Below are 24,206 nucleotides of genomic sequence, written 5' to 3'. Positions count from 1 at the left end.
CTGGCACATCATCCAAAGTCCTATATTAACTGTTGGTTTGCTCACCAATTCCTGATCCTGTGATCACGTCACCCCAGTCCTCCAGAACCTGCTTTGGCTTCCTGTCCCTCAACAGATCCAGTTCAGAGTCCTTCTCACTCTTAAAGCCCTCCATCACCTACCACACTCCTTTCTGCATCCTCTCCTCCTATGCCAATCTCCGATCTCCACCAGTTAGGTGCAAGAATCAGACCTGAGCAGACAAAACGCCTCTCCATGGATGCATTCTCCCTCTGGAAGTCAAACCCAGATCAATAATCTGAGCTGCTTTTAATGTACCATGTATGATGTTTTTTTAGAGGAGCTGCACAATAAGTCCAATATTCATCTCGATCATGATTTTGGCTTTGCACAAATGAACGTTACTGACAGCAGTTTAAAAAGCATCACTCAAAGAAACCTTTGCTTCATTTCAAATCAAGCATTCCCTAAACTGACAGTCAGCCACCAGGGTGCGATCCAGATGTTTTGGCTACACTTCAGGGTAGCTGTCATGCTGCCTGCTTCTTACAGTTTGTGAAAAAGAGAACACTGCAGCTGTAGTTCTGACTAGAAGAGTTATGTAGTTTATATTTTACAGGCAAAACAAGAACTAAAGATTAGATTATACGGTTGAGAAACAGAGACATATTTTTACACCGACAGAAATGAAGATAGCCATTAGGCTTCTGCACCAGAATAGTCCAGCAGTGTTGAGAAAGATTTGACACGGTATTTGGGTCAAATGTGTAAAAATGTTAAATTAAATATTCTGGTGCTGCAAACATGTCCTTGTTTACACATATGCTTATCCAAGTCTAGTGCTGCTTCAGACTACTGAAAATGGTAACAAAAGCCACACATCCCTAAATCAACGTACAAATTTGGCCTGTAACATTGTTACTCGTCCCTGCTCCGCTGAGATAGACGGACTGAGGGTTTAGATGGGTTACATAGATCCACATCAGCAGCTCGCATGATACTGAGAGGAACCGAGAGACAAAATCTGTCAGGGTGATGCAGAGGAGAGCCTCACATACTCCCAGCGAGAGAAAAACTCCCAGCATACTCTCAGCGGGAGAAAAACAGGGGATATTCATTTAGATGTAGCCGCTAATATGAGGATGAAATAAACACTCTGTTTACTAGCTGCCGTGAGGAATAGGAACCTACTTCATGCTCTGATTGCATTTAAACTATGCATCGTGCTGACTGGCAATTTCAGTGCATTTTTGCATGATTAGTATCAAAAAGAAGGAACACATTTGATCAAAGTAGCCTCGCTTTCATCCTGTGTAAATACGAAGGATTTTATTGTTGGCAACAAAAGGCAAACCTGCTCACCTCAACTCTGTTCCCATGCAGCCTCTCTAGTGCACTCTCTGGCTGTCTCTGCCCCGACCTCAGGTGACCCTACGTCGCCCAAATCCCAGGACAAAACCACCCACCCTGGACCCAGATCCCCCTACCTTTGACTCGAAAGTAGAAGAGCAATGTGAGGAGCATCCCTCCAGCTGAATGTTAGCGCTCCCTTGCCTTCACTGCCTGGATCTCATGGTGGTCTCCTGCACCTCCTCTTCTCATTCCGGCTTTCTCCTACTCCTCGCTTTCACGGAACAGCATCGTTCCTCTCTCTCTCTCTCTCTCTCTCTCTCTCTCTCTCTCTCTCTCTCTCTCTCTCTCCCTCTCTCCCTCTCTCTTTCTCTCTCTCTCTCTCCCTCTCTCTCCCTCTCCACTTCCATTTCCCTTCAGGCGGCTCTTCATCTTCTTGTCACACAGCAGACTCACTACATGTAGTACACATCAGCGGAGCAAGCATGCACTAATTTTCTGTGTGCGTGTGCCTCAAATGATCTTCACTTCCTCGATGGGGATGGCGTCACACAATGGAGGACAGCAGTTGTAACATTTCACCCACAAGATGGCAGCCATAGTCATAGAACCAACAGCAGCATTCTTTGCACACCACCCATTTGAACCTAAATTTAAATATTGTGGACTATTTTTAGTGGCTGTGCTGTGCCTTTTGGAGTCCATCCTAGATGACAGCTACAATTTCCCAGAGACCCATCTCTGGATGCAATTATAGGATACTGAGAGCTTGGTGTGCTACAGTTTTTCACCTTTCGACTCTTGATGTAAAATGTCATGCTGCCTTATATACAAAAACAGTGTATTGTATATGTAGAAATCCTTTGAGTTCCAATTTATTCAAGACCACCTAAACTAAGACCACACCAAGACCAAGACTTTGAGGGGTTTAGACCATGACAAGACCAAGGTAAGGTAGATTACGGCCGCTCAGGGCAACACAGTCTCCACAACACAGATCTCAATCTCCTCGTGGAGTTCAGCTGCCAAATCAATTCTGTCTAACCCGTGACACATCATCTGGCATAATAAAAAATAATTACTAATCACTCACTGTCTCTCCTGATTGAAATACAGATTCCTTTTCATCCACTTCTTTTATTGCCATACAACATGGGTCACTAACAGCCGGAGGACAGCGGTCCGGACCCAGACATCGTTGTATCCCGACCCTGGACCTATGACCGATCGATAATGGAGAATTATTAAAAGTTGACATAGCGCTAATATTCTAACCGGCGCAGCTTTTCCAGCCGTTACGGCACACATTCAGAGGACCAGGAAACACTCTGACAAAATCGCATGCATGTACATAACGTGATGCTACTCGGCCAATCAAATATGCATACTCTGAGTGAAAGACAGGACGAGAGGCGGAACACTCGGTAAAGTCCGCAAGTGAGGGATGTTATTTCACATGGTGTTCTCCAAAAAGAGAAACGTTGACAGTGAGACCGGAGTCTTAAAGACTCTTCTATGTTCATTCTTCTTAAAAGCAGTTCAAAACTCGTAAGTCTCTCATGTGTTCAGGCGATTGCTAAAAGCTCAATGTGAAGCTTTGCTACGAGACAAAGCATTACATTTCATTTAACTGACGCTTACATCCAAAGCAATTTACATGTTTGCTCTACATATTGTAGACACAGCAACGCAGAGCAATTTAGGGTTAAGTGTTTTGCTCAAGAACACAACGACAAGAACTTGTAGAGCCAGGGCTGGAACCACTGATCCACTGATTGAAAGACGGGCATGCACTGAGTCACAGTCACCCCAAAGGACAAATCTTATGAGCAAAAGTATCAACTCACATCCGAAAAGAAGGAACAGAACCCTAACACATTCATCTACTGTCCAACAATAATATAAACAGAGACTATAGAGCTGAAACAAGTGGTTTCAATAACAGATATAGTGGCTTTTTGGTTGACATCACTATACACCTAAATTAACTGTATTTAAAGCTCAGGGCTAAGACAATTAAGTTACATTTGTTTTTGTAAAATTAGTACTTTATTAAGACTATAAGATTTTTTTTTCAAAACCTTTCAGTAATGTTTTTTTCTCATTAAATCCACCCCTATTGTAATTGATATGAGATAATACTATTCATTTTGTATTAGAATTAGAATTTTAGTATTTATAATTCATCCAGTTCAATTTGAAAATTGATAATACATATTGTTGAGATATTATATATATTTTGTATTTATTTGATTTGACAGTTAGTTGTTGACTTTATACAGATGTTGAAAGAACTGTTGGCTACTTCAATAAACATGGGACTAAATCATAGCGCAAGTTGGACATTATTGTCATGTACTGGACCTTTGCATGAGGACATTTTCTCAAACTGGACCTTGTTGAACGTTAGTTAAATACCTCTGCCATACATACTCTGTATGCGTATAAAAGTGTTTCCCTTTATGTTCTTGGAGCAGTCAGAGTAATAGTGTTAACAAATAACTTAAACAATGCAGGCAATTTAGCGATACAACCACAGTTATGGTCTGTGTAGGTTGCAGTCAAAGACGTCTTTGTTAGAATCAGAGAAAGACAACAGCAAAAAGCGACCAATGCAAAGAGGAAATCGAGACCAGTACAACAACAATGTTGTCAACCATTTACAGCAAAGTCCAAACACAGAACCAAAAACCTCCACTGTAAAAAGGCACGAAAGCACGAAACGAAAGGACAAAAATAAAAAAATAACAATGCATAGACTCAGAAAACTCACAAAAACTCACAAAATCGATCCCCTTGAATCATCACTTCAGACCCACGAGAAGTGTGTGGCACTGTATGTAGCCACAAAGATCCTGTCCTCTTCTCATTATACTGTGTTCCAAGCATTTCTGGGAGTCAACTTCGATAAAAACGTAGCGACCAAGTGTCATGTTGTAAGCAAGCATCCAAGAGGAAGCAACACAAAAAAAGACAAATTATTTTGGAAACTGACTGTTTTCCAAATTCCAGTCTCCCCAGTTAACACACAGTTAAAGATTTAATTGGCATCCCTAATGTGATTGCATCATATGCCTGCTTCTAAAAAACACAACAAACTGGCAACATCAAATAAATCACTTTCTTCTCAGCACTTCATCTTTCGTACATGCACCAATTTACATCAAGATATGGTTTAAGGGATAATCAGAACTAGACTAATAAGTACTGTTTATACATATCCATGAAGCTCTAATGTAATTTTAGTCAGGAAGCCAATATTTTTTGCACGTTAAGGCTATAGTATATTTCAAAATACCCCTTAACTCTCACTTACACTCACTCTGAGGCTGTCAATCATGATATCAGCTGTTCTGATCATCTGGTATCCTGTATCCAATAGCACAGCCACATAATTACATTGTTAGTTTTTCAATATAGCCATCTCTTTTTAAATATGATCAGTTCTCTGCCTTTAGTACGTTAATTTTACCATGACCATTAGACTCCTTGTGGAGTCCAAGTGCCAAAGACTGTCAAGACTTTATCTTCACATATCTGTTTATTATGAACGAGTATCTGGTATCAACTATTAGGGCGGCTATAGCTCAGGGGAATGAGTTGTTGTCCCGTTGCCACAAGGTAGTCGGTTTGATCCCCAGTCCCCCCACAGTTCACACGTCAAAGTATCTCTGAGCACGACACTTAACCCCTCGTTGCTCCCTGGGAGCCTCACAAGGCAGCCCACTGCTCCTTAATCAAGGATGGGTCAAATGCAGAGAAGAATTTACCCAAGGGGAATTAATAAAAGTGTATGTTTTTTTTGTGTTTCTTTTTCTATCTTTTCATGATCTGAACAAATATATATGATGATCATATATATATATATATATATATAGTGCTAAATAAGCTAATAACTAATGTAGCTAATAAGCTAAAATTAGGTTATTGCAAAGGTATTGTGTATTTGTCAAAGGTTTAAGACAGTGCCTCTATTACAAAATGTGTCCACTAGAGAGCACTGCAAAGTACTGCTGACTATTAATCTTGTTCATAACTCTTTGCTTTTTTATAAACTCGCAAGTATGAGTGTTGGCCTAGAAAAATCTCTAAAAAACACTAGACTGAAACCAGAGGACGCTCCAATTGAAAAGTTCACGTCTTAGATGACGGAATGATTAAACCTCATAAATTCTATCATAAAAACCTTGATTATTTTAGGGCAAGCACTCCCACTCATGTCTTTCCTTGACTGCCAATGTTGCAACATCAAGGAAGTTGAGCAAACATTTTCTGCATTCCTTAAGAGTGAGGGTGGAAGGCTATTCTCTGGGCTGGACCAATGGCTTTATCAAAAGCAACCTTTGAGACATTGTGATGTTATCAGCACTGCAGGGCGTGTAGTTCAGCCACTCACTCACTTTACATCAACACTGTGGAGTGCTTTAGAAAACACCACTGTTGACATATTTTAGAGACATTTTCCACTGGGAAGGACTAAATGGTGGCAAATTAAGGTAACCACCTTTACTCTGTGTCATTATTGGACCTCACTTACAGCCCTTTTAGACCAGGTTTCTTTATTTATTCCCCTGGGTCTTAAGTACCTCCAACACCCTCTAAGTACCAATCTACAAACAGCTGCTAGCCAGTTGCAAGCGAGTTGGCCAGCAAGCGGTGAACAACGACGGCGCCAATGAATAAATGACTTTACGCGAAAAAAAAAAAAACACGACCCTCTTTGCTTAACCAGCTGCCGCTATAATATCTATAACTTTGTGATTCTTTTAAGGCCAGCAGAGAAGGCTTAGCAGGCCATGACGGCCCGCCACTGAATGATTCTCAATTACATCTATCAAGCCAGACCAAATGAATCAGTACTTGATCTGGTACAGGGTGGAGATTCTCCTTTCCAGCTCTGCAATCTTATCAGCCAGGCAGATGCAGCTGACACAGCTGGATGGAGAGTGGAGTCTAAGAAGTCGACTTGTTATGGGAATAAAGCTTTAGATCGTAGCTTGTATCATCCTGGTTCCATCTTGATAGAGGTGTCGTTCTCTGTTGCTCTCCTTGAGGTTTCTTCTTCTTTTCTCCTAGATAAATGTTTTTCCTTTGCTGATGTGAGGTGCCAGGACACAATTTGTGATTTTGGGCTATACTAAATGAACTGAATAGAATCACCTGATTAATAGAATAGAATAGAATCACCTGAATTAATTGATATTGGCCGCGTTTCCCAGATTCGTTAAGACGCTCTTAAGCCCTAAGAGCGTCTAAGGAGCGCTTTAATGGTGCGTTCACACCGAAAACGCCAAAAAATGTTATGCGTCGCGCGTCGACAGCTGGAAAATACGCATCTACGCAGCTTCGACGCAGCTGTGCATTGACTTTGCATGTAATCTTGAGGCGCGTTGAAACAACACAGCATTAAGAGCGCTGTGAAAAAAGGACGTATTTCCCAGAGTCGTTCTTAGCTTAAGACGCTCTTTCACTAAGGACATGTAAAATCAGTCTGACCCACTCTTAATAGCTTTCTTAGCGACCAAACGCTCACTGCAGCCAAATACTAAAACCATGAGTAATGATGAATGTGTGCCCACAGCTGCGGAACACTGACGCAATAAAAATTATGGCATAAGAAGAAAAATAACGATATGAAAAAAAAAATTGCCCATGTGTTCCTGTAGCGACATAAATAAAATTAATCATCATTTCTATCACTTATTACGCTTTCACACACATTCGGCATCTGCATATGAGTTTACATTAGCTATAAAAACATCAACAACCCTGTGGTATTCCATAGATATCAGGCAAACTGACAGGTGTAATTGAACTCGGCTGGAACCTCATCAAGAGAGGCTCCACGTCTAAAGGCGTTGCTGAAGTCCACGCGTGAGAGAAGACACGGCTGCAATACAGTATAATCTCGCTGCTGGCCAACAGCGTCAACCTGCGCGAAGCCAGATAGGTTACATAAATGCATTTGTGCGTCAGCACTTCTTCCCACTTAATGTGCTGTCGGACTGGGCTGTGTCACGCTAGTGTCACCACACATCTAGAGACCAATCCGCTGCAATGTTGCCCTCAGCCTGCGTTTTTACGCAGTAGGAAGCTTCCTGGAGGTGGAGGGGGACGGCACCGGCCTCAGCAAGGCGTCAGTTCACGGAGTGTGGCAGCCGTGACACCAACCCTCCTGCGCCATGCCCGGACACACATCAGAATGCCCACCACATGGGACGAGGTCCACCAGGTCCACCGTGGGTTTCATGCCATGGCTGAGATCCCCCGGGTGATTAGTGTCGTGGATGGAATACACACACACACACACACACGTAGCGTAATTGCACCTGTGTGTGGGGACCACAGCGTGTTGTGCGTGGTTTATGCGCTGATAAAGTGGTGGGTGATCGATTTGCCTGGCATCAATTGATTTAGTTTCAGCAACACGGCGGTGGACAGGTCCCACTAAGAGCATCTTAGGAAGCTTCTTTGGCGAGATCTTAAGAAGGCAGTTAAGAACGCGTCTGGGAAACACTCCTATCGTAGCGCTCCTTCTTAGCCGAACCTTGTTTCGAGCCTTCTTAAGTCCTTAAGAATGATCGAATCTGGGAAAAGCGGCCCTTGACTGGCCATCTTACTGTCAGTCTATTTGGTGCATTATGTACAATTGTAGGGATTTGTGCTTTGACTTCAGACTATAAAAAAAAATCAAAGAACAGCAAGGTGACCTGGTTAGATATGGGGTGCACAGAGTACAAACTAAAGTACCAATATGACAATATAGGTACAAAGGAACACGATAATGAGAGGGAGAAAGCAAAGGGGGGCTGAAACTGAAGTGAGTAGACAAACAGATGAGGAGGGGGTTGAAATAAGAAAGAGGGACAGGTTAGATTAAGGGGAAAAGCCAGCGGGAGGCCTCTGAAATAAGGTCAACAGCTCTGCCAAAGACAGTCAGACGCACTCGAATGTGAACCAGCTCGACTCAGCAACTTAGCAGACCTCTCTCTCTGCTCGGCATGTCGCCTCACTAAGGCCAGCTCCTGCGACACGGTTGTTGCATGGCGTCTTCGTGCCAGATGAAGTGGTTGCCCAGTGGGAGCATTATGCAATGGACTGGCCTGATTGTGGATTAGCCCTCTGAACAGATGTGCTCCGAGCAAATGCTATTCATTGCTGAGGTTCAATTGCAGGATGTGGCAACCGCTCCAATTCCACCCGCACAACATAATGAGATCCGCAAGGCTTTTCTGAATGCAGGCTTTTTAGAATGCAAGGCTTTTCTGAATGAACACTTTCAATTGTTTTTGGGAAATGATGAACACTACATTATTTCTTGTTGAGATCCTGCTTCTAGTGTGGCCCTCCGTGCTTCTGATAAGTAGTTTTATCTGTATACCTCCCTACTAAAAGTTTTTGTCCTTTGTTCCTCACCCACTTTCATACATACAGTTTTTTAAAAGAGATATTCCCCTCTGTTGGACCTTTGCTTTCATTGATTATTTACAGTTATCTGTCTTCTTTGGTCTCTGAACATGAGATAGATTCATCAATATGCAGACTTAGATATAAATTATCCTAGCGTGATTATCTAACTAAAACAATTTAGTAACAAGGCTTCCGGTTCCGCCACTGAGAGCATGACAGCTTAATTTTCGAGACGGTTTTGTTAAATAACCCCAAAAAACGGTAGTTTATCAATCACAGTGCAGTACGATCACAAACATGATGGAATACAATCCTCAAATCGGACAAGACAGCCGAGGCAGCTCTCCGAGCCCACATGACAAGGATAGCTCCGGGCTAGCCTACGAAGCATTCTAAATGAACTCCGGGACTTCAGAAAAGACAACAAGAATTGAAGAGAGCAAATGACAGACTGGATGAAGCAGAGGGGAGAATAGATGAAACTGAGAACGTGCTCCAAGTAACATCAACACTAATTAAGCGGCTAATGCAGCGCAAAGCTAATCTGGAAGCTGACTAATAGACCAAGTGGGCCGAGCGTGTAGGGATAATTTAAGGATTTATGGAATGGCCTGAAGAGCATTTCCAGTTACGGTGGTGAAGTCCTTCGCTGCCCTGGACCAAGAGAAGATCCAGCGCCTGTCTACCTGGCATGTGGCCGGAAGACGGCAAGACCGGAGTGACGACCAGAAACCTAGTGCAGCGGACAGCAGGACACAACCCAACAAACCCCACTAGTCTCAATATCAGGATAAACTACAGGGATTCAGAAGACGATCCCCCATTACAGGACAATGATGATTCTTCACAAAAATGCAGATAAGTTGTAATAGACTCCAGAGTGATACTTATTTTGGTTATCTGCCCGGAGGATTGCCATGGTACTCTAAAAAACTACTCCTACAGGTATATTTTTGGTTAATTAAAACAGTCAGGACTTATTAATTAACTTGTGATCCATAGTTTATTTTGTGTGGATTTTGGCTAACATGTGGTCACTGACGGAACGTGGGACTTTTCCTTTATGGGGGCTTTAGCTTTCCAAAGTCCTCTAAGGCTCATTTGAAATGAGCCTCTACATCTGAAACAAAAAAGATGATATTCACAAAAGAAAAAATTTGACTCGTGCTCAAAATCAACAAAGCTCCTGGCAAGAAGACTGCAAAAACAACGAGCGGATAGCACAATTTACAAAATAAGAGATCCGGTTTCTAAAACTATACACTATAAACAAGATGAATTGCAAAATGCCTTTAAAAAAATACCACAAATCTCTATAAACACAACCACAACTAGAGGGCGAGCAACAAATTAGCGAATTTCTCAATTCGCTCAATCTCCCTGTACTATCAGAAGAACAAAATTGGATATTAACAGCACCGGTAACTGAGACAAAACTAAACAGTGCCATCTCCAGACTTTAAGCCAATAAATCACATGGTGCCTGCAAAGCACAGATTAGTCCAATTGTTGCTGAGGGAATGAACACAACACCGGAACTATTAGAAGGTTTCTACTTTTTCTAAAAATGTCTAGCTTTTATTGCATTATGAAGCACTTTGCTTATAAAAGTGCTATATGAATACAAAATAAAGTATAATTGTGTTGATTATCTACCAGGCTAACTGAATGATAATCATTTGCTTGTTCATGCCAATGCTAAGCAACCATTTTAAAGTTAGTGTAACAATCAGTGGGAATGGGACTGATATTTGTGGGCTTTTATTTGTGTAGAACAATTCAATTCTTTGAAGATTAGTGTGTTGCCCCGATCATATCCCTCTGGTGGGTCTTCCCAGCAGCCAGTGAGACCTATTTTAGTAGGTAACACGTCTCCTCTCTGAGTCACTTGCTCACTGCAAGAAGCATCCCTCTTTCAATTTTGCATGAAACATTCAACAAGCTTTAATCTTATAAGCTCTTCCCAGAGAGACCACCGCTGCACAGGCAACCCCATCACATGTGCCAGGGGGAAAAAAAAGCCTTTATAAATATACAGATATAAATGAAGTGCAATTCACAAAGCCAAACACAACTGAGGGCTGCATATAAAATAGCAAAGCTGTAATCACTTCGGATTTGGGGGAAAGGGATTGGTCAAAGAGGCCCAGGTTAAAGAGACTTTCAATCGTCAGATCTTTAGTAGAACCTTTATTTATCTGAAGGTTGATATGACCCACATTCCCAAGACCCAAGTCAGATGAGACAACCGTGTTACTTAAAGTTTTAGTTCCAACCCAGTTAGTAAAAATAGGCAGCGAGGGAAAAGCACTGCTCCAGAAAGACAGTTGACTTTGTTGAGGTTGTTGTTTCTCCCAGAAATTAATCTTTGGAAAGAAGAATAAAGTCAGGTCAGGTTCTAAGGTGAAAACCATGTCACGAATATTATTTTTAAAAACAGCACACATTAATAACAACTTAACCTTAGATACACGCAATAATGTTGGCAAAACAGGTTTTAGGTACAGCTTTTAAATGGAATGTTCTGCAGACTGCCCTCACACTAAAGTTATACATCCCCTTGGAAATTGTAAAGCTTTATTATCTTTTTTTTTTTTTTTTACTCTTTTAGCAGTTCTTTTATCCTGTTCATTGTGTAGTTGTGATGTTTCTGTTTCTCGTTCTCAGGTATCTTATTCTCAGTAAGACGGTCTGATAAAATAAAGATAAAATAGATTACTTCATCATGTAATGTGAAGTCATCACCTTGTGTTCATCCAACACAGTTAGGTCGGTGTCCAATGAAACCTAATACACAAGTGATCTTCGGTATTGTCTCACGCTGCACATACAATTTACTGTATGTTTAGAAATGTTGGCTTCAGTGAATATATGCAACTGGCTCTGCACTGCTTCATTTGGTTTTATATTAGAACTAACATTGCCATTGAACACGGAATGATGAAAAATGCTGTTCATTGAGTAAACTTAATGATGCATACATGAAGAGAAGATCCATTCTGGTAGAGTGCTGAGAGCAAAACAACATGGTAGCATAAACATAACTGATATTAAATCATTAGGGTGCAAAACCTGCACATAGGTTTTTTGGCGGAAGACATTAAAGTGTAGAAATGCATTGTTTTAGCCTAAAATTTGATAATAATTGTAGACCAATATGGCATTCATGTATCTCCAATTTTTACTCATGGTCCACTTGCTCGGTTTTTCTGGATAAACCTTGAGTAAATACTTAGCTTGCTGTGTCTTTAGGTGAAATGGTCCTTCAAAAAGACCGCTTTTAGACGGACATGTAGGCTTTAATAATAATAATAATAATAATAATAATAATAATAATAATAATAATAATAATTAAAGCTGCGAGCAGCTGTGAGCGGGCCCACGCTCCAGCACGTCGGGGACGCCTGCGGGTCGCCAGCTCGCCTGGCTGAGGACCTTCGCCTGGCTGTCCTTGGCCGCATGAGTATGGAGACCCTCAGTCAATCGATGATAGGGTGCGAAAGCTGTGAGCTTTTACAACTCAAGTATTGTCAAAAAAAAGTGAGTTTCTTTAGGGGGCGCTATCTGACTTCCTGTATGGTTTAGAGCATGGTCCCAAGAGACTTAATTTTCAGTTTACATGTGATACATATGACTAATAAGTGTCATACATGTAGGTCAACCATAGCGCTGGGGCTGCTTAAATGAATATTTGTAGGGGGCGCTATAGAGCCAAGGTGCCATTTAGAAGCATTCAAATCATATCGGGTAACTACATATTTGCCTTTAAATGTATGTGCCAAGTTTAGTTACGTTTCGAGCATGTTTAGTGCCTCAAAAGCACCTTCGTTATTGACCGCGAAGGATGGGTCACCACGGCAACAGCGTTACACGAAACATCAAAAGCTTTGGGGGTTGGCATCATGAAAGTCCTATGTATGTGTAGAAGTAATTTGATGTTGAGCTGATTCACCTACTAAGAGAAGCAAGCCAAAGTATAGAACATTTTACTACCTGTTACAATTAGGTGGCGCTATGACTAAAATAAAAAATTACACTGCTCATGTCTTCAGGCCTTGAGTCTCATTAGACATAATAAATCTGGAAAAGATCTGATGATGTGGAGTCGAGTTACATCGGTCTATACGTTCATGGCGAAGGATCAAACTTCCGCGATGCTCCGACTCGACACCGTTCAACGGTCCTTACAAACTTCAAGGTTATGCTTTTTCCATGTCTTAAGTCTCTTTCGACTCATTTTAAGAGTGATCTGAATAATCTGTGAGGAGGAGGATGTACAAGTGGAACACATGTAACTTCCCATGTAACTTCCTGTTGCCATTAGGTGGTGCTATGACTAGGATTAAAAATTACCATATGGATGTCTTCAGGGTCAGGAGGTCGTGACAAATGAGAAATATGGAGCAGATTGCATAATGTACGGCTGAGTTAAAACAACTTCCATTTTTATGGAAAATGGTGTCTCTTTGGTGCTGGCCTGTGCTCACATAGTTTGATATTTTTAAAATCCTTTGATAACTTTTCCCTGCAAAGGTCTCAACATCATAAAGTGTGTTGAATTACAATGCCTGGAAACAAGGACAATGCCAAAATTGAGCGATTAACTACAGCACCCACTGGGGTTTAAATATTCTGAAAAAATGTGGGTACATTAAGGGACACGATGTTGACATATGCTACAAAGTTTGTGAGGATAGGCCAAGTGATTTGGAAGTTATATGTATTGATGTACCAGGTCACACCCGTAAGAGGTTAATTGGTTCATATCTTCTAAATGCAATGAGATAAAGAAAGTTGAAGATAGTATTTGATCACATCGAACCAATAATGATCCACCGAAAGTTTCGTAAGAATCGGACCCAGCGTTTGGGAGCAGTTGAGAATAAAGTGTTTTTTACAAAATTCAAAATGGCAGAAAATCTAAGTAGGCGGCGGTCAAGGGTCCACCTCCATTTTTTGTTCCACGGATCCTTCCAGACATGTGTGCCAAATTTCAAGTCAATCGGTGATAGTTGGCAAAAAGCATGGGCTTTCACAACTAAAGGGGGCACAATAGAGACATTTTTTTTCGGCTTTTATCCGACACCCAAATCAGATCGGGATTTTCGCTAAGTCAGATTAGTGTGGAAATTTTGAATAATCCACGTTTAGCCCAAGCACCTCTTTTCCCTGTGCAATGATGCACGAGAACGAGAAGAATAAGAAATAATACGAATTTAATAGGTCTTCTGCTCTGACTTAATAATGGTTTGAATTCACATAGCGCTTTTCTGAATACGCAAAGACGCTTTACATAGAAATCATTCACACACTGATGAGAGGAGCTACCATGCAATGCGCCACATCAGAACCATCTAACTTTCATACATCGTATTTGCAGCTTCGGGAGCACAAACCCAGTACTGTCTCAGAAGAGTGACTGTCATCCACTAGGCATAATTCTGGCAAGCATAGAAACCGCAGTGTGTTAAAGGTGGAACAATGGTGCTCTGCTGTGCCACGGTAAACGATTCATTAACAACGGTGCCATTTACAGCTTGAAAGCTCTGCTAGCTCTGTATGGGAAGCTATGCTCCTGCAGACATAATCTGTGTGTCTAGTGCACATGTGTAATGCTCCACACGCTCCCGATATGAGCTTCAGAAGGGTTACGCAGCAAACTATTGATAGCACACTACATCAGTTATCTGCAAATCAAACACATCCTAGCGAAGCCGACAAACTTCCGCATTTGGATCAATGCTAGAGAACTTCCCAGCAGCTCTGTGAGCAGCAGGGAGAGCATGTGGGTGTGCTGCAGTGCAGCAAGGAGGCCTGACACGTTACAAAACCACTGTTGCTATTCCTGGAGCTGGAGATGCTTATGAGGTGAGAGATGTGTTGAGTGTTAAGGGTGTGGAGCCTGGATGCATGTCCAGCTGCTCTCATTAGTGGAAACCACAAATGACAAATATGACATACGTCTTTCTCATTCCCTCTCCCTCGCTACAGGCTAAGTTGAGATGGGGGGAGCTTGGAAAGGTATCGCCTTCTGTTGACCCGTGGCTGTGAGTATAACATGGATGATGTACTCCTCAATAACTCTCTGTAAAACTTGCTTGACCACAGATAGATGCACCAGACACACACTGATGACCGATTGTCATCCGATTAGCCAAACCACCAGCAGAGGTGGTCAAGATCGCATTGTGACCAAGCAATCTAGAAAATATCACAGGTTTGGTAGGGCAGGGTTAAAAATTTAGCATTCTGAGTTTTTGATAACTTACACTAACACTGAGCAAGAGAAGAGAGAACCGAACGCGTCAAGATTTCGACGCGCGTCCAGATTTCATGTAAAGTCAATGCACAGCCGCGTTGAAGCTGCGTAGACGCGTATTTTCTAGCGGGCAGCGCATTAGACGCGTAGAAGCAGCACGAACAGCCCGCAGGTCGCGGAGCGAACTCGAGTCGACGCGCGAGTTGAAATTTCCCAACTCCGCCTGCAAAAACGTGTGAGTCATAGTTGCGTCAGCCAATCAGCGTTAAGATGGTCCGCTCGTCACCGCCGTCCTGCCGGTGCTGAATCAAACTGCTGCCGGTCACCCGGAAGGAGCACTGATAGCGGCTTCATTCAGGCTGTTGTGGGACTAGGATACTATTATGAACCCAGACACCATGGAATTTATGTTCACACGTTTTTGTGACTTCCACAACAACTATAAAGCAGATCTAAAGGTTATTTCATCTATAGTCTATAACGGAAAAGATCGCTCTTTTCAAGGAGAAAAGCGGCGGAGATAAACCACGCCCCTTTTTGGTGCCGCGATTAGTCTTGCTGCTTTTGGTGTGAACACACTATTTCTGGCCGCACGTCGAAAACAATCTGGACGCACGTCGAGAAATTTTTTTACGCATTCGGTGTGAACACATCATCAGATCATGGCTGTCTGGAGCTGGTCCTGCCCCCTGCCATGGATCGTAGTTGTGTCTGGAACTGGTCCTGCCCACTGCCATGGCCCTGCCCTACAAACCTGTGATATTTTCCAGATTCCTGCTGGTTCTCTCCACTTCCTTCTGCTGACATTGTCAGGATTGTGTTTATTTGGATCGTGGTCCATGCCCACTACTCATGCCATGTGTACAGACTGAAAGCCCTCCGAGGCAGTCTTATGCTCCTGACCTTCTCCCCTTTCTCACACCTTTCTTTCCCATCTTATTAACACATCCCTCTCAACTGTTTCCCGAACTCAATATCCTTAGTTTCTTCAACTTAAGCACATTACTAACATTGCTTCTTTTGGAGTCTTTGTGCTTTCTCGCCGCACAGGTTTACATTGATCGTGGATGTAGCTGGACTATTAAGTGGATCATGTACACATTATCACACATTTTCTCCTTGTTAAAAGGGTTTTGGGAGAGTTTTTCCTGTGCTGATGTGAGGGTCCTGAGACAGAGAAAGTTGCATGTTGACAGATTATAAAGCCCTCCAAGGCAAATTCATGATTTGTGTATTTAGGGGATACAAAATAAATTAAAATGAAAAACTAAATTTCACCAGATTGCCGCATCTCAAAAAGCTTAATGCAAACTGTTCTGGAAAAAAAAGACTAGATAATAGTCTGTTGGCAGGTGTGTGAACAATGACACACTCATTGCAGATACGTGTCAATGTGTGTGTTGTTAAAATCAATACACTGCGAATGCAAGAGGGAATAAAAAAGAGAATGAAGGTGGGATAAACAAGCTGATTATTTTTACCTCAACAGTGTTTTCATGTCGACAGAAATGAAACATGTGAGTGAGCAGAGGTTGATGAGATAACCCTCTTGAGACTCGAAGCTCATTTCATCATTTCAACCTAGATATTAACAGAGCACCAGCATTGTGTGTGAACCTCGTCATTGGTTGGCCCTACCCATTGTGTTGTTACACCATATCTCACAAGCATTGATTAGTATATGGAAAACCTGACCTAGACATTGACTATTATCAGTATCTTCTCCAGTCGTGTATCACAGTGAGGGGCAGTTCAGAAAAACTTCTTTAAACGGGGCTCCATTACCAACATACCACATCACTCCAACCAGTCAAGCCCACCCCGACATTACATGGTTCTTGTTTACCATTATACCTCTTTCCTCTTTTAGAGGAAGCTCATTGGACAGCAGCCTGGAAGGATAAATACTTGACTGGTTTGATCCAGTCTATTAACCTTCTCCCTCTTTGGTCTCTCAGTCAGGCCCGCCATGTCTACAGTAAGTCAACACTGGCTCCCACGCTTTGACAGTTCGGTGTTGTAATGCGTGAAGGGCCCGCATGCGGAATCCTCCTTCTCTTTTTCTCTATCACACATGCAGTGCACAGACGCCTTTATTTCATTCTCCCTGCAGTGCTTTACAGTGCACCATGCACTCAACAACACCAATTCCCACTTATCCAAAACACACTGACACACGTACACAGAATACACAGTAATTTTTAAAAAAGACAGCCAGACAACTTAATTTCGGTTTCCATTAAATATAACATATTTCAGTTTTAGGGTGGCTCGTCTTCAGTGCAATGTGAGTCAATAATCGTGTTAACTTTTACACATATGTTCTGCCCTTTTCTCCTTTGGGAGATCTCCTGTGGAGATCCTAACCCAGTGTTGTTTCCTCTATTTTGATAGTTGACAGAAGAGACGGATAGTGGAGGGAGTGAGGTGAATGAAAAGAAATGTTCACAGTGGGATGTTGCGATGACATCACACGCACAGCAGAACTCCAGGCCACAGTGACGCTCCCCATTCTTTCCCTACTAGCTTTTAGTTTAGGAGACAGTTGTGTCATTAATGGGCTCAGAGATTATAAAGACACTTATTTTGAAATCAAACATTCGGATGTTTCACCGTCACACAGATGTTTGACCTCTCTTTGTTATGCAAGTTAAGCTCTAACAGCTGGAGTCAGACCAGCAGCTGGTGAGACTTCATACATGCTATCAATGGAACTGTAGGAATATTGGGCTGTGCAGAGATTTGGCATCGTGGCAACGAAAAAACGCAGGTCACATGCCGGACCCAAAAAGAATGGCCCATACACAACCATTACAAAGCAAACACACATTGAGAAATTATCTTTTTATGATCGCAGTTTGAGTCATTTGCCAAATCCCAATGTCCCCCTAAACCCTGAAATTCTGAACCCTCAGGGACTTATTGACGTCACTTGGTAAATGGTTAAGTGTGAGAGGCTGTGAGGGCTTGAAATGGTGTAAATATGAATGATACAGCACTTTGCATACATACCACATGACCATGACTCCATAAAAACAATATTGTGTGAATTGTGTATTTTATACTTTTTATTCCCTGCTTTGAACATCTTCCAGGCTCTTTCCTCACGGGATGAGACCTCATTTCAAATAATCTATTCACTTGTTCTTGTCTGTGTGGGTGGAGATTGGGAGGGGCCATTCAGCCCGGTATAAAGCCTTATCTGTAATGACTTGAGACAAAACAGCACATGGAGTTCGGTTTTCAGTTTAAAGTCCGGCAGGGGTGAAGAACGTTGCTTTAAGAACATTTTCAATACACATGAATAATGAAACAGAGTCTGTGCATATTTCAATGTAATACAGCTAGATAAAATGCATTCAGTTCAAGGACAACAAACTACAAGAGAGAAAGGGGGTTCGAGGCTCCACATTTTTACAACTCCTCACGATCTGTAAGTAACTAAGTAACTGTAACTAAGTTTCAGTGGTGAGTAGAAGTGGGGTCTGTCACTACTTTCATCAATATGAGCGAGGGACTGATATAAAAAAATATTTCAGTTTCGTTTTTACAAGAAGAGTTTTCAAAAAACAAGAACAACATGTATATATGTGTGTACTATGTACTCTGTATATATGTGTATACTCTGTACTGTTCACCAACGCATGCTTGTGTGTCGCGTCTCGAGTAAAACTGAACAGCGGAGCGGAGCTGCCATCTTCTCTGTGTTCTCTTTCAGTACACTAAAAGAAAACCCTTTTTTTAGCTGTTTTTCATTGGGTAATGTGTTGTCTATCGGAGCGAAAACCAGTGTTTTTTTACAGCGTAGATGGGTAGGTCCTGAGGGATTTCCTGAGTGGTCATTGGTAGTTTCACACAAAATGCAGACGGACACCTGAATTGACAAATCAAAGCACACAGAGGGAGAGGGAGCCGCAGAGTCTAGCGGTTCTAACAGTAGCAGATTACTTTTTCTGTGCCGTTTTTTCGCAGAGTTATGAATATTTAAAAACATAAACACTGTAAAGCACAATGGCGTGACACCAAGACCTCAACGGGTTTTAAGAAACAGGTCACTCCTCTTAGTTTCACTTAGCTTTTCTGATTATTAAGTGTGGCTCCTGTTGAGCAATGCGTAGGGCACGTGGACCCACCCACGAAAGCACTTCAACCACCAGAGCGGACTCCCCCGCCAAGCAACGCACAATTACGCAGCACCCAATGGCCACAGGGCCGGGATCCCACCTCGGCCAGCTTGCACCGGCCCTCGTTTTTTTTGCGCCACAGCGTTAGATTCCTGGGGATGTGTTTCAAGACGGGTCGGTTGGGTTGCCGACATCGCCGCAAACCCCTGACGCCCTTTACGTGGGCCGATCCCAGTTCCGGCAATGCAACGCGGTTGAGCCGCACTGAGCAGAGTTTGCCGGGAGCAGGAGGTCCCGTCCCTTCCGGCGGGGAGAGAAGGCACAACAAGCACATAATCCACAGCCCCGAGAAGCGGCGAGGTCCGGGCAGAGGCGCTCAAAAGCAAGAGCCGGCGTGCTACCTTTGCTCCAAGCCTTTCCGAGCCGACCTCGAGCCGGTCGCAGCGCACCGCAGCGGAGGAAATGCCCTCAACGAGGGCCAGCACAGCAACGGGAGAGCCCAACTCCTTCGGGTCAACAACAATGCATGTTGTCTAAATAAATCCAACAAAACCGGAGCACTGACCCCTTGCACAGTGCACTGACAAGACATTGCAGCACAGCTGTGCCAGCAGCAGCAGAAAGAGGCGCCAGCACCCCGAGTCGAGCAGCAACAACAGCGCTGTGTCTGTACAACTGCAAATGTAAAAAACAGTAACATAATCAGCATTTCACTCACCAGACACACATATGTCGTATTTAATCATAAATAAGCCACAGTGCTGTTGTTGCTGCTGCCCCTGGGGCTGCTGGTGCAACCCCTCTGCGGCCTCTCCCTGCGCCAAGGTGCACTGCTCTTGACGGCGCAGCTGTGCAGCAATGTCATGCCTGTGCACTGTGGAAGGTGTCTGTCGCAGTTTTGTTAGATAGATTTGGACAATATGTATTGTTTTTGACCCGACGGGGTTGGGCTCTCCCCTTGCTGTGCTGGCGATTGCCGGGCGCATTTCCTCCGCTGCGGTGCGCTGCAACCGGCTCTAGGTCGGCTTGTAAAGGTTTGGGCCAAAGGTGGCACATACAATGCCGCACTCCTTCTGTGGGGAATCCGGAGGAACACCACATGTGTCAATGGCACACAAATAAATCACACCATTCAACAGACGTCAGGACATCAGGGAACTGATCTGAGAACACACGATGTGTCTATCACCCACAGAAGAAAGAGATAATGTAAAAAGCTAAAGAAAGTGTGTGAAAAAATGAGTTTAATTAACCCCCTCCACTAACTCCTACCATAGAACGAAGTCTGGCCAATCGTAGCGTAGCATTGGCCACCTCTCTTTCACATTTTCTTAATTTTCAGGCTGGTATGGGAGGATAGAACAACTGATGAACCACCAACACAGGTTATGCTGTCAACGGCTTCTTACAGCTACCGACGTTGTGTTTCCTGTCACGGGATGTCAATCTTAACAGCCGCACTGCTCACACAGGTTGTGTGTTAAAACTGCTGCTTCTCGTTTGCATGTAGGTCAATCGGTCATTCCATTCCTGACGTGCAAGTAGAGATGTTTTAATACTAGTATCGGAACAACTGTAATGTTGATCCACTGTCTCGTGATGGAGTACGTTCCTTATGTGGTAACGTTATTTTTATTTAGTAAATAATCAAAAAACTTATTTGACCAATGGCCACTGTGCACAATACATAACAGTGTTTTTTATAAAGCCCAGGGAGGCTTGAAAGTTTAGTACAACCCAGAAATGTAACATATTTCGATATTCCTAAAGGCTTACTTGGGCAAAAACGGGGGTTGTAGTGTTAATGTGTTTGCCAGACGTAATGAAATATCGCTTAAAAAGGTACTTGTGGAAACTGGTCAGCTGCTTGAAATCAATTAGCTTGTACAACGGCCGATCACATCTGAAGGCAAAACATTTTTTACCTGCGAAAACAGAGTGCCTTCATAGAGAAGCAGAAGTGGACATTGGCTGTTCACACGAAAAGTGATAGAATAGAAGTACTGTGTCAAGAAAGTCAAAGGAGAACATGAAATAATTCAAAGCAAGGAGTTAGTGACCACTCTAATAGGGTTGGGTACTGAGTAGGGCTGCAACTAACAATTATTTTAATAAGTGATTAATAGGTTGATTATTTTTTCGAATTATCGGATAAAAGGTTTTTTTCTCAAAAAGCATTAATTTGCAACCTTTTATTACAAAAACAGAACTGAAAGTGCAAATTCACAGTGCAACCAATCTTAACAATAAAGAGTTTATAAAAATAAAGATATACAAATCGGAAAACTTAACAGGATTTGTTTGAATGTCAGAACTCTCACACACACACACACACACACACACACACACACACACACACACAATCACAGACGCACACACTCACAGACGCACACACACACACACACACACAGATGCACAACGGATACGGACTGCACTTTACCTAAAAATAAGTTATTAATTAGATATTGAACCAAAAATCCAACCAACACTTTCTCTGCGTGTCACGAAGCCACATCATACCACATTGTTGAACGCAGGTCGGCATTATGCACCCCAGGAGATATTTACACATTTCTTCTCTTGATGCCCCCGCAGTATTTTAAAAAGAAGAAACATGGTTTAAATAACACGTTATCAAACCCAACAGCGTGGCTCAAACACGGGCAATGAATGACTAGCTAGCGAGCCAAAGACAACGGTTAGCCTAGCTGTTAAGTTATTGTACCAAGCAATGTGAACACATAGTGACATTTGAGTGGATACAACGAGCTGCACCAGAACCTTCTGGACTTTCTGTCTGCTGCGCTCTGCTCTGCATGCAAAGCTGCGTCGACGCGTATTTTCCAGCGGGCAGCGCGTCAGACGCGTAGAAGCAGCACGAACAGCTCGCAGGTCGCGGAGCGAACTCGGGTTGACGCGCATGTTGTCGACGCGCAAATTGAAATTTCCCAACTCCGGCTGCAAAAACGTGTGAGTCATAGTTGCGTCATTTGCGAATTTGACGCGTGACCAGATTCCATGTAAAGTCAATGCAAACACGCGCCGCGGGGGTGAAAAGGCATTTTTTTCGTCGGGTGGCGCGATAGACGCGTTTGAGGTGGCGCGAACAGCCCGTTTGACGCGGGGCTAAAGGAGCGTCTGACGTGGCGCAAATTCGCTTGAGTTCAAATATCCCAATCTCCGGCGAAAAAATCGCGTGAGTCATAGGGTTAGGGTTAGGGTTAGCCGCGTCAGCCAATCAGCGTTGAGAAGCTCCGGCCGTCGCTAATTCAAACTGCTAACAGACCCCCGGAAGAAGCGCTGATAGCGGCCGTCATTCAGACACTGTTCTGGGACTAAAGATGAAAAATATGAACCCAGACACCATAGAGTTTGATGTTCACACTATGTGGAGTTTACACAACAAGTATATGTAACCAAGTGGGAAAGGTGTTGTCACTGTTGGGACACCAGAGGGCGCTGTAGCCCAAAGGGGAGCCAGCGAGACGGATGAAAAAAATGGGAAGTCGAATCCGTGACTTCAGGTGGAGCGGTCGTCTGTCTCCTGGTTAACAGATGGGTTTGAAATGTAACTTTTGCAGAGAATGTGTCCGTAAATGTTCTGTGATATATGTAAATAATGTTTATAAAGTGTTTATGTATCGCTGGATGTTGAAACAAACTGTCATGATGGTTACAGATTTGAGCTGTGCGGATTTAGCGTCGGCGGCGCAGTTTTAGCTAATGCCAGAATAACATGTGGTGAGTGCGTTGCAACGTTCTGCATAATGTATCTAACTGTTTTGTGTGTTAACCTTCATAGTTAACTGTGTGGTATGGTTTGTTGTTTTGATTCATATTGTTATTTTTGTACTTTTTGTTGTGAATTTTGCACTTTATAAATGAACCAACGTAAACTAAATATTCTACATTTATCAGAGAAATAAAGATCCCTATTGTAGCTGTGTGTAAGTACTCATTTCTCATTTCACCTGTCTACATATAAAGCAGAACTAGTGGTTATTTCTATGGTGAATGGAGGAAACGGTAACGTAACACCAGACATAGTTCCTGGAGTTGGTGAAATTCACGGAGCTCTGGCGGGCTAGGGATGATTTTATGAACCCAAACAGAGGGGTGTTTGATGTTCCCACGTTTTTCTGACTTCCACAACAATTATGAAGCAGAACTAGTAGTTATTTCTTCCGTAGTGAATAGCGGAGGAAATCACTATTTTCATTGAGAGAAGTGACGCTGATAAGCCAGGCCCCCTTTGACGTGGCGCGAATATAATCGCGCCACGTTTGGTGTGAACACCCTTTTATTGTCAAGCGAGTAAAATGACCCGTTGCCGTGTCTACGGTGTGTAGAGCAAAAATGTATGTCGCTCTGGGTAAAAGCATCAGCTAAATGAAATGTAATGTTAACTAGTGTTGGACAGATAGACAGTGAATGTGGCACAAGTTCAGAGCTAATGAAATAGGCCAAGATGTTAACATTGATCAAGTGTTTAAGGATATATTTATCTCAGTGTGTTACTTATTTCTCATAATGTTGACCACTGTGATCAATGTCCTACCATAAACAACAAATAACAGACTTCCCCATTTACATCACAGAGGAAATGATTGGTCTCAGCACTGCATGTGACATGGCGGATTACATTGCAGCTGTGGAATAATGGATGGGTACATAAAACAAAGCCGAGGTGTTAAGTTAGGAAGCTGTGTGCCATCATTCCCCTAAACAAGGCAGCTGTTCTCACCTGGAAGCTGCAATAGTTTGCACTGAGTTGTTGTATGACTGTTGTATTTTCCTCCTCAGGGGCTTGGCCACAGTTCCAGTGCTAGTGATTAATTCCTGCTATGGCATTGCATAACACTATTGGTACAGATGCAGCTGATGTACTGGTCCCACTTTATGGGCTGCATGGAACAGTACTTTAATGCTACACTGGTGCTCTGATGTGTGATAGATGTTAAGAACCATTAACCTCAATTGATTATATTCTATTTAGTGTCCCATTATTTAAAGATTTAGTGCTAATTATTGAAATCTTTGAAGAAAAAAAACAGTTGTTGGTA

The 24,206-nt window shown here is 42.7% G+C and overlaps 1 protein-coding gene across 2 annotated transcripts in view; it reads right to left on the bottom strand.

The window, feature by feature from the left end:
• The window catches only part of prkcz (protein kinase C, zeta), a 150,769-nt gene that overhangs the window by 99,685 nt on the left and 26,878 nt on the right, over positions 1–24,206 (bottom strand). Inside the window, exon 1 of one of the 2 annotated variants that reach the window (XM_068596889.1) lies at positions 1,488–1,977. The exons of the other annotated variant lie outside the window; for it this stretch is intronic. Within the exon in view, the coding sequence (XP_068452990.1) occupies positions 1,488–1,524 (37 nt within the window). The 5' untranslated portion in view covers positions 1,525–1,977. Of the gene's footprint in view, positions 1–1,487; positions 1,978–24,206 lie in introns of those variants that run through there. 2 annotated transcript variants of the gene reach the window in all.

Source organism: Clinocottus analis, unplaced genomic scaffold (assembly GCF_023055335.1).
Source record: "Clinocottus analis isolate CAN_PGR_092001 unplaced genomic scaffold, fCliAna1.0.p SCAF_4, whole genome shotgun sequence".
Classification (NCBI taxonomy): domain Eukaryota; kingdom Metazoa; phylum Chordata; class Actinopteri; order Perciformes; family Cottidae; genus Clinocottus; species Clinocottus analis.
This window is presented reverse-complemented; position numbering and strand designations above follow the sequence as displayed.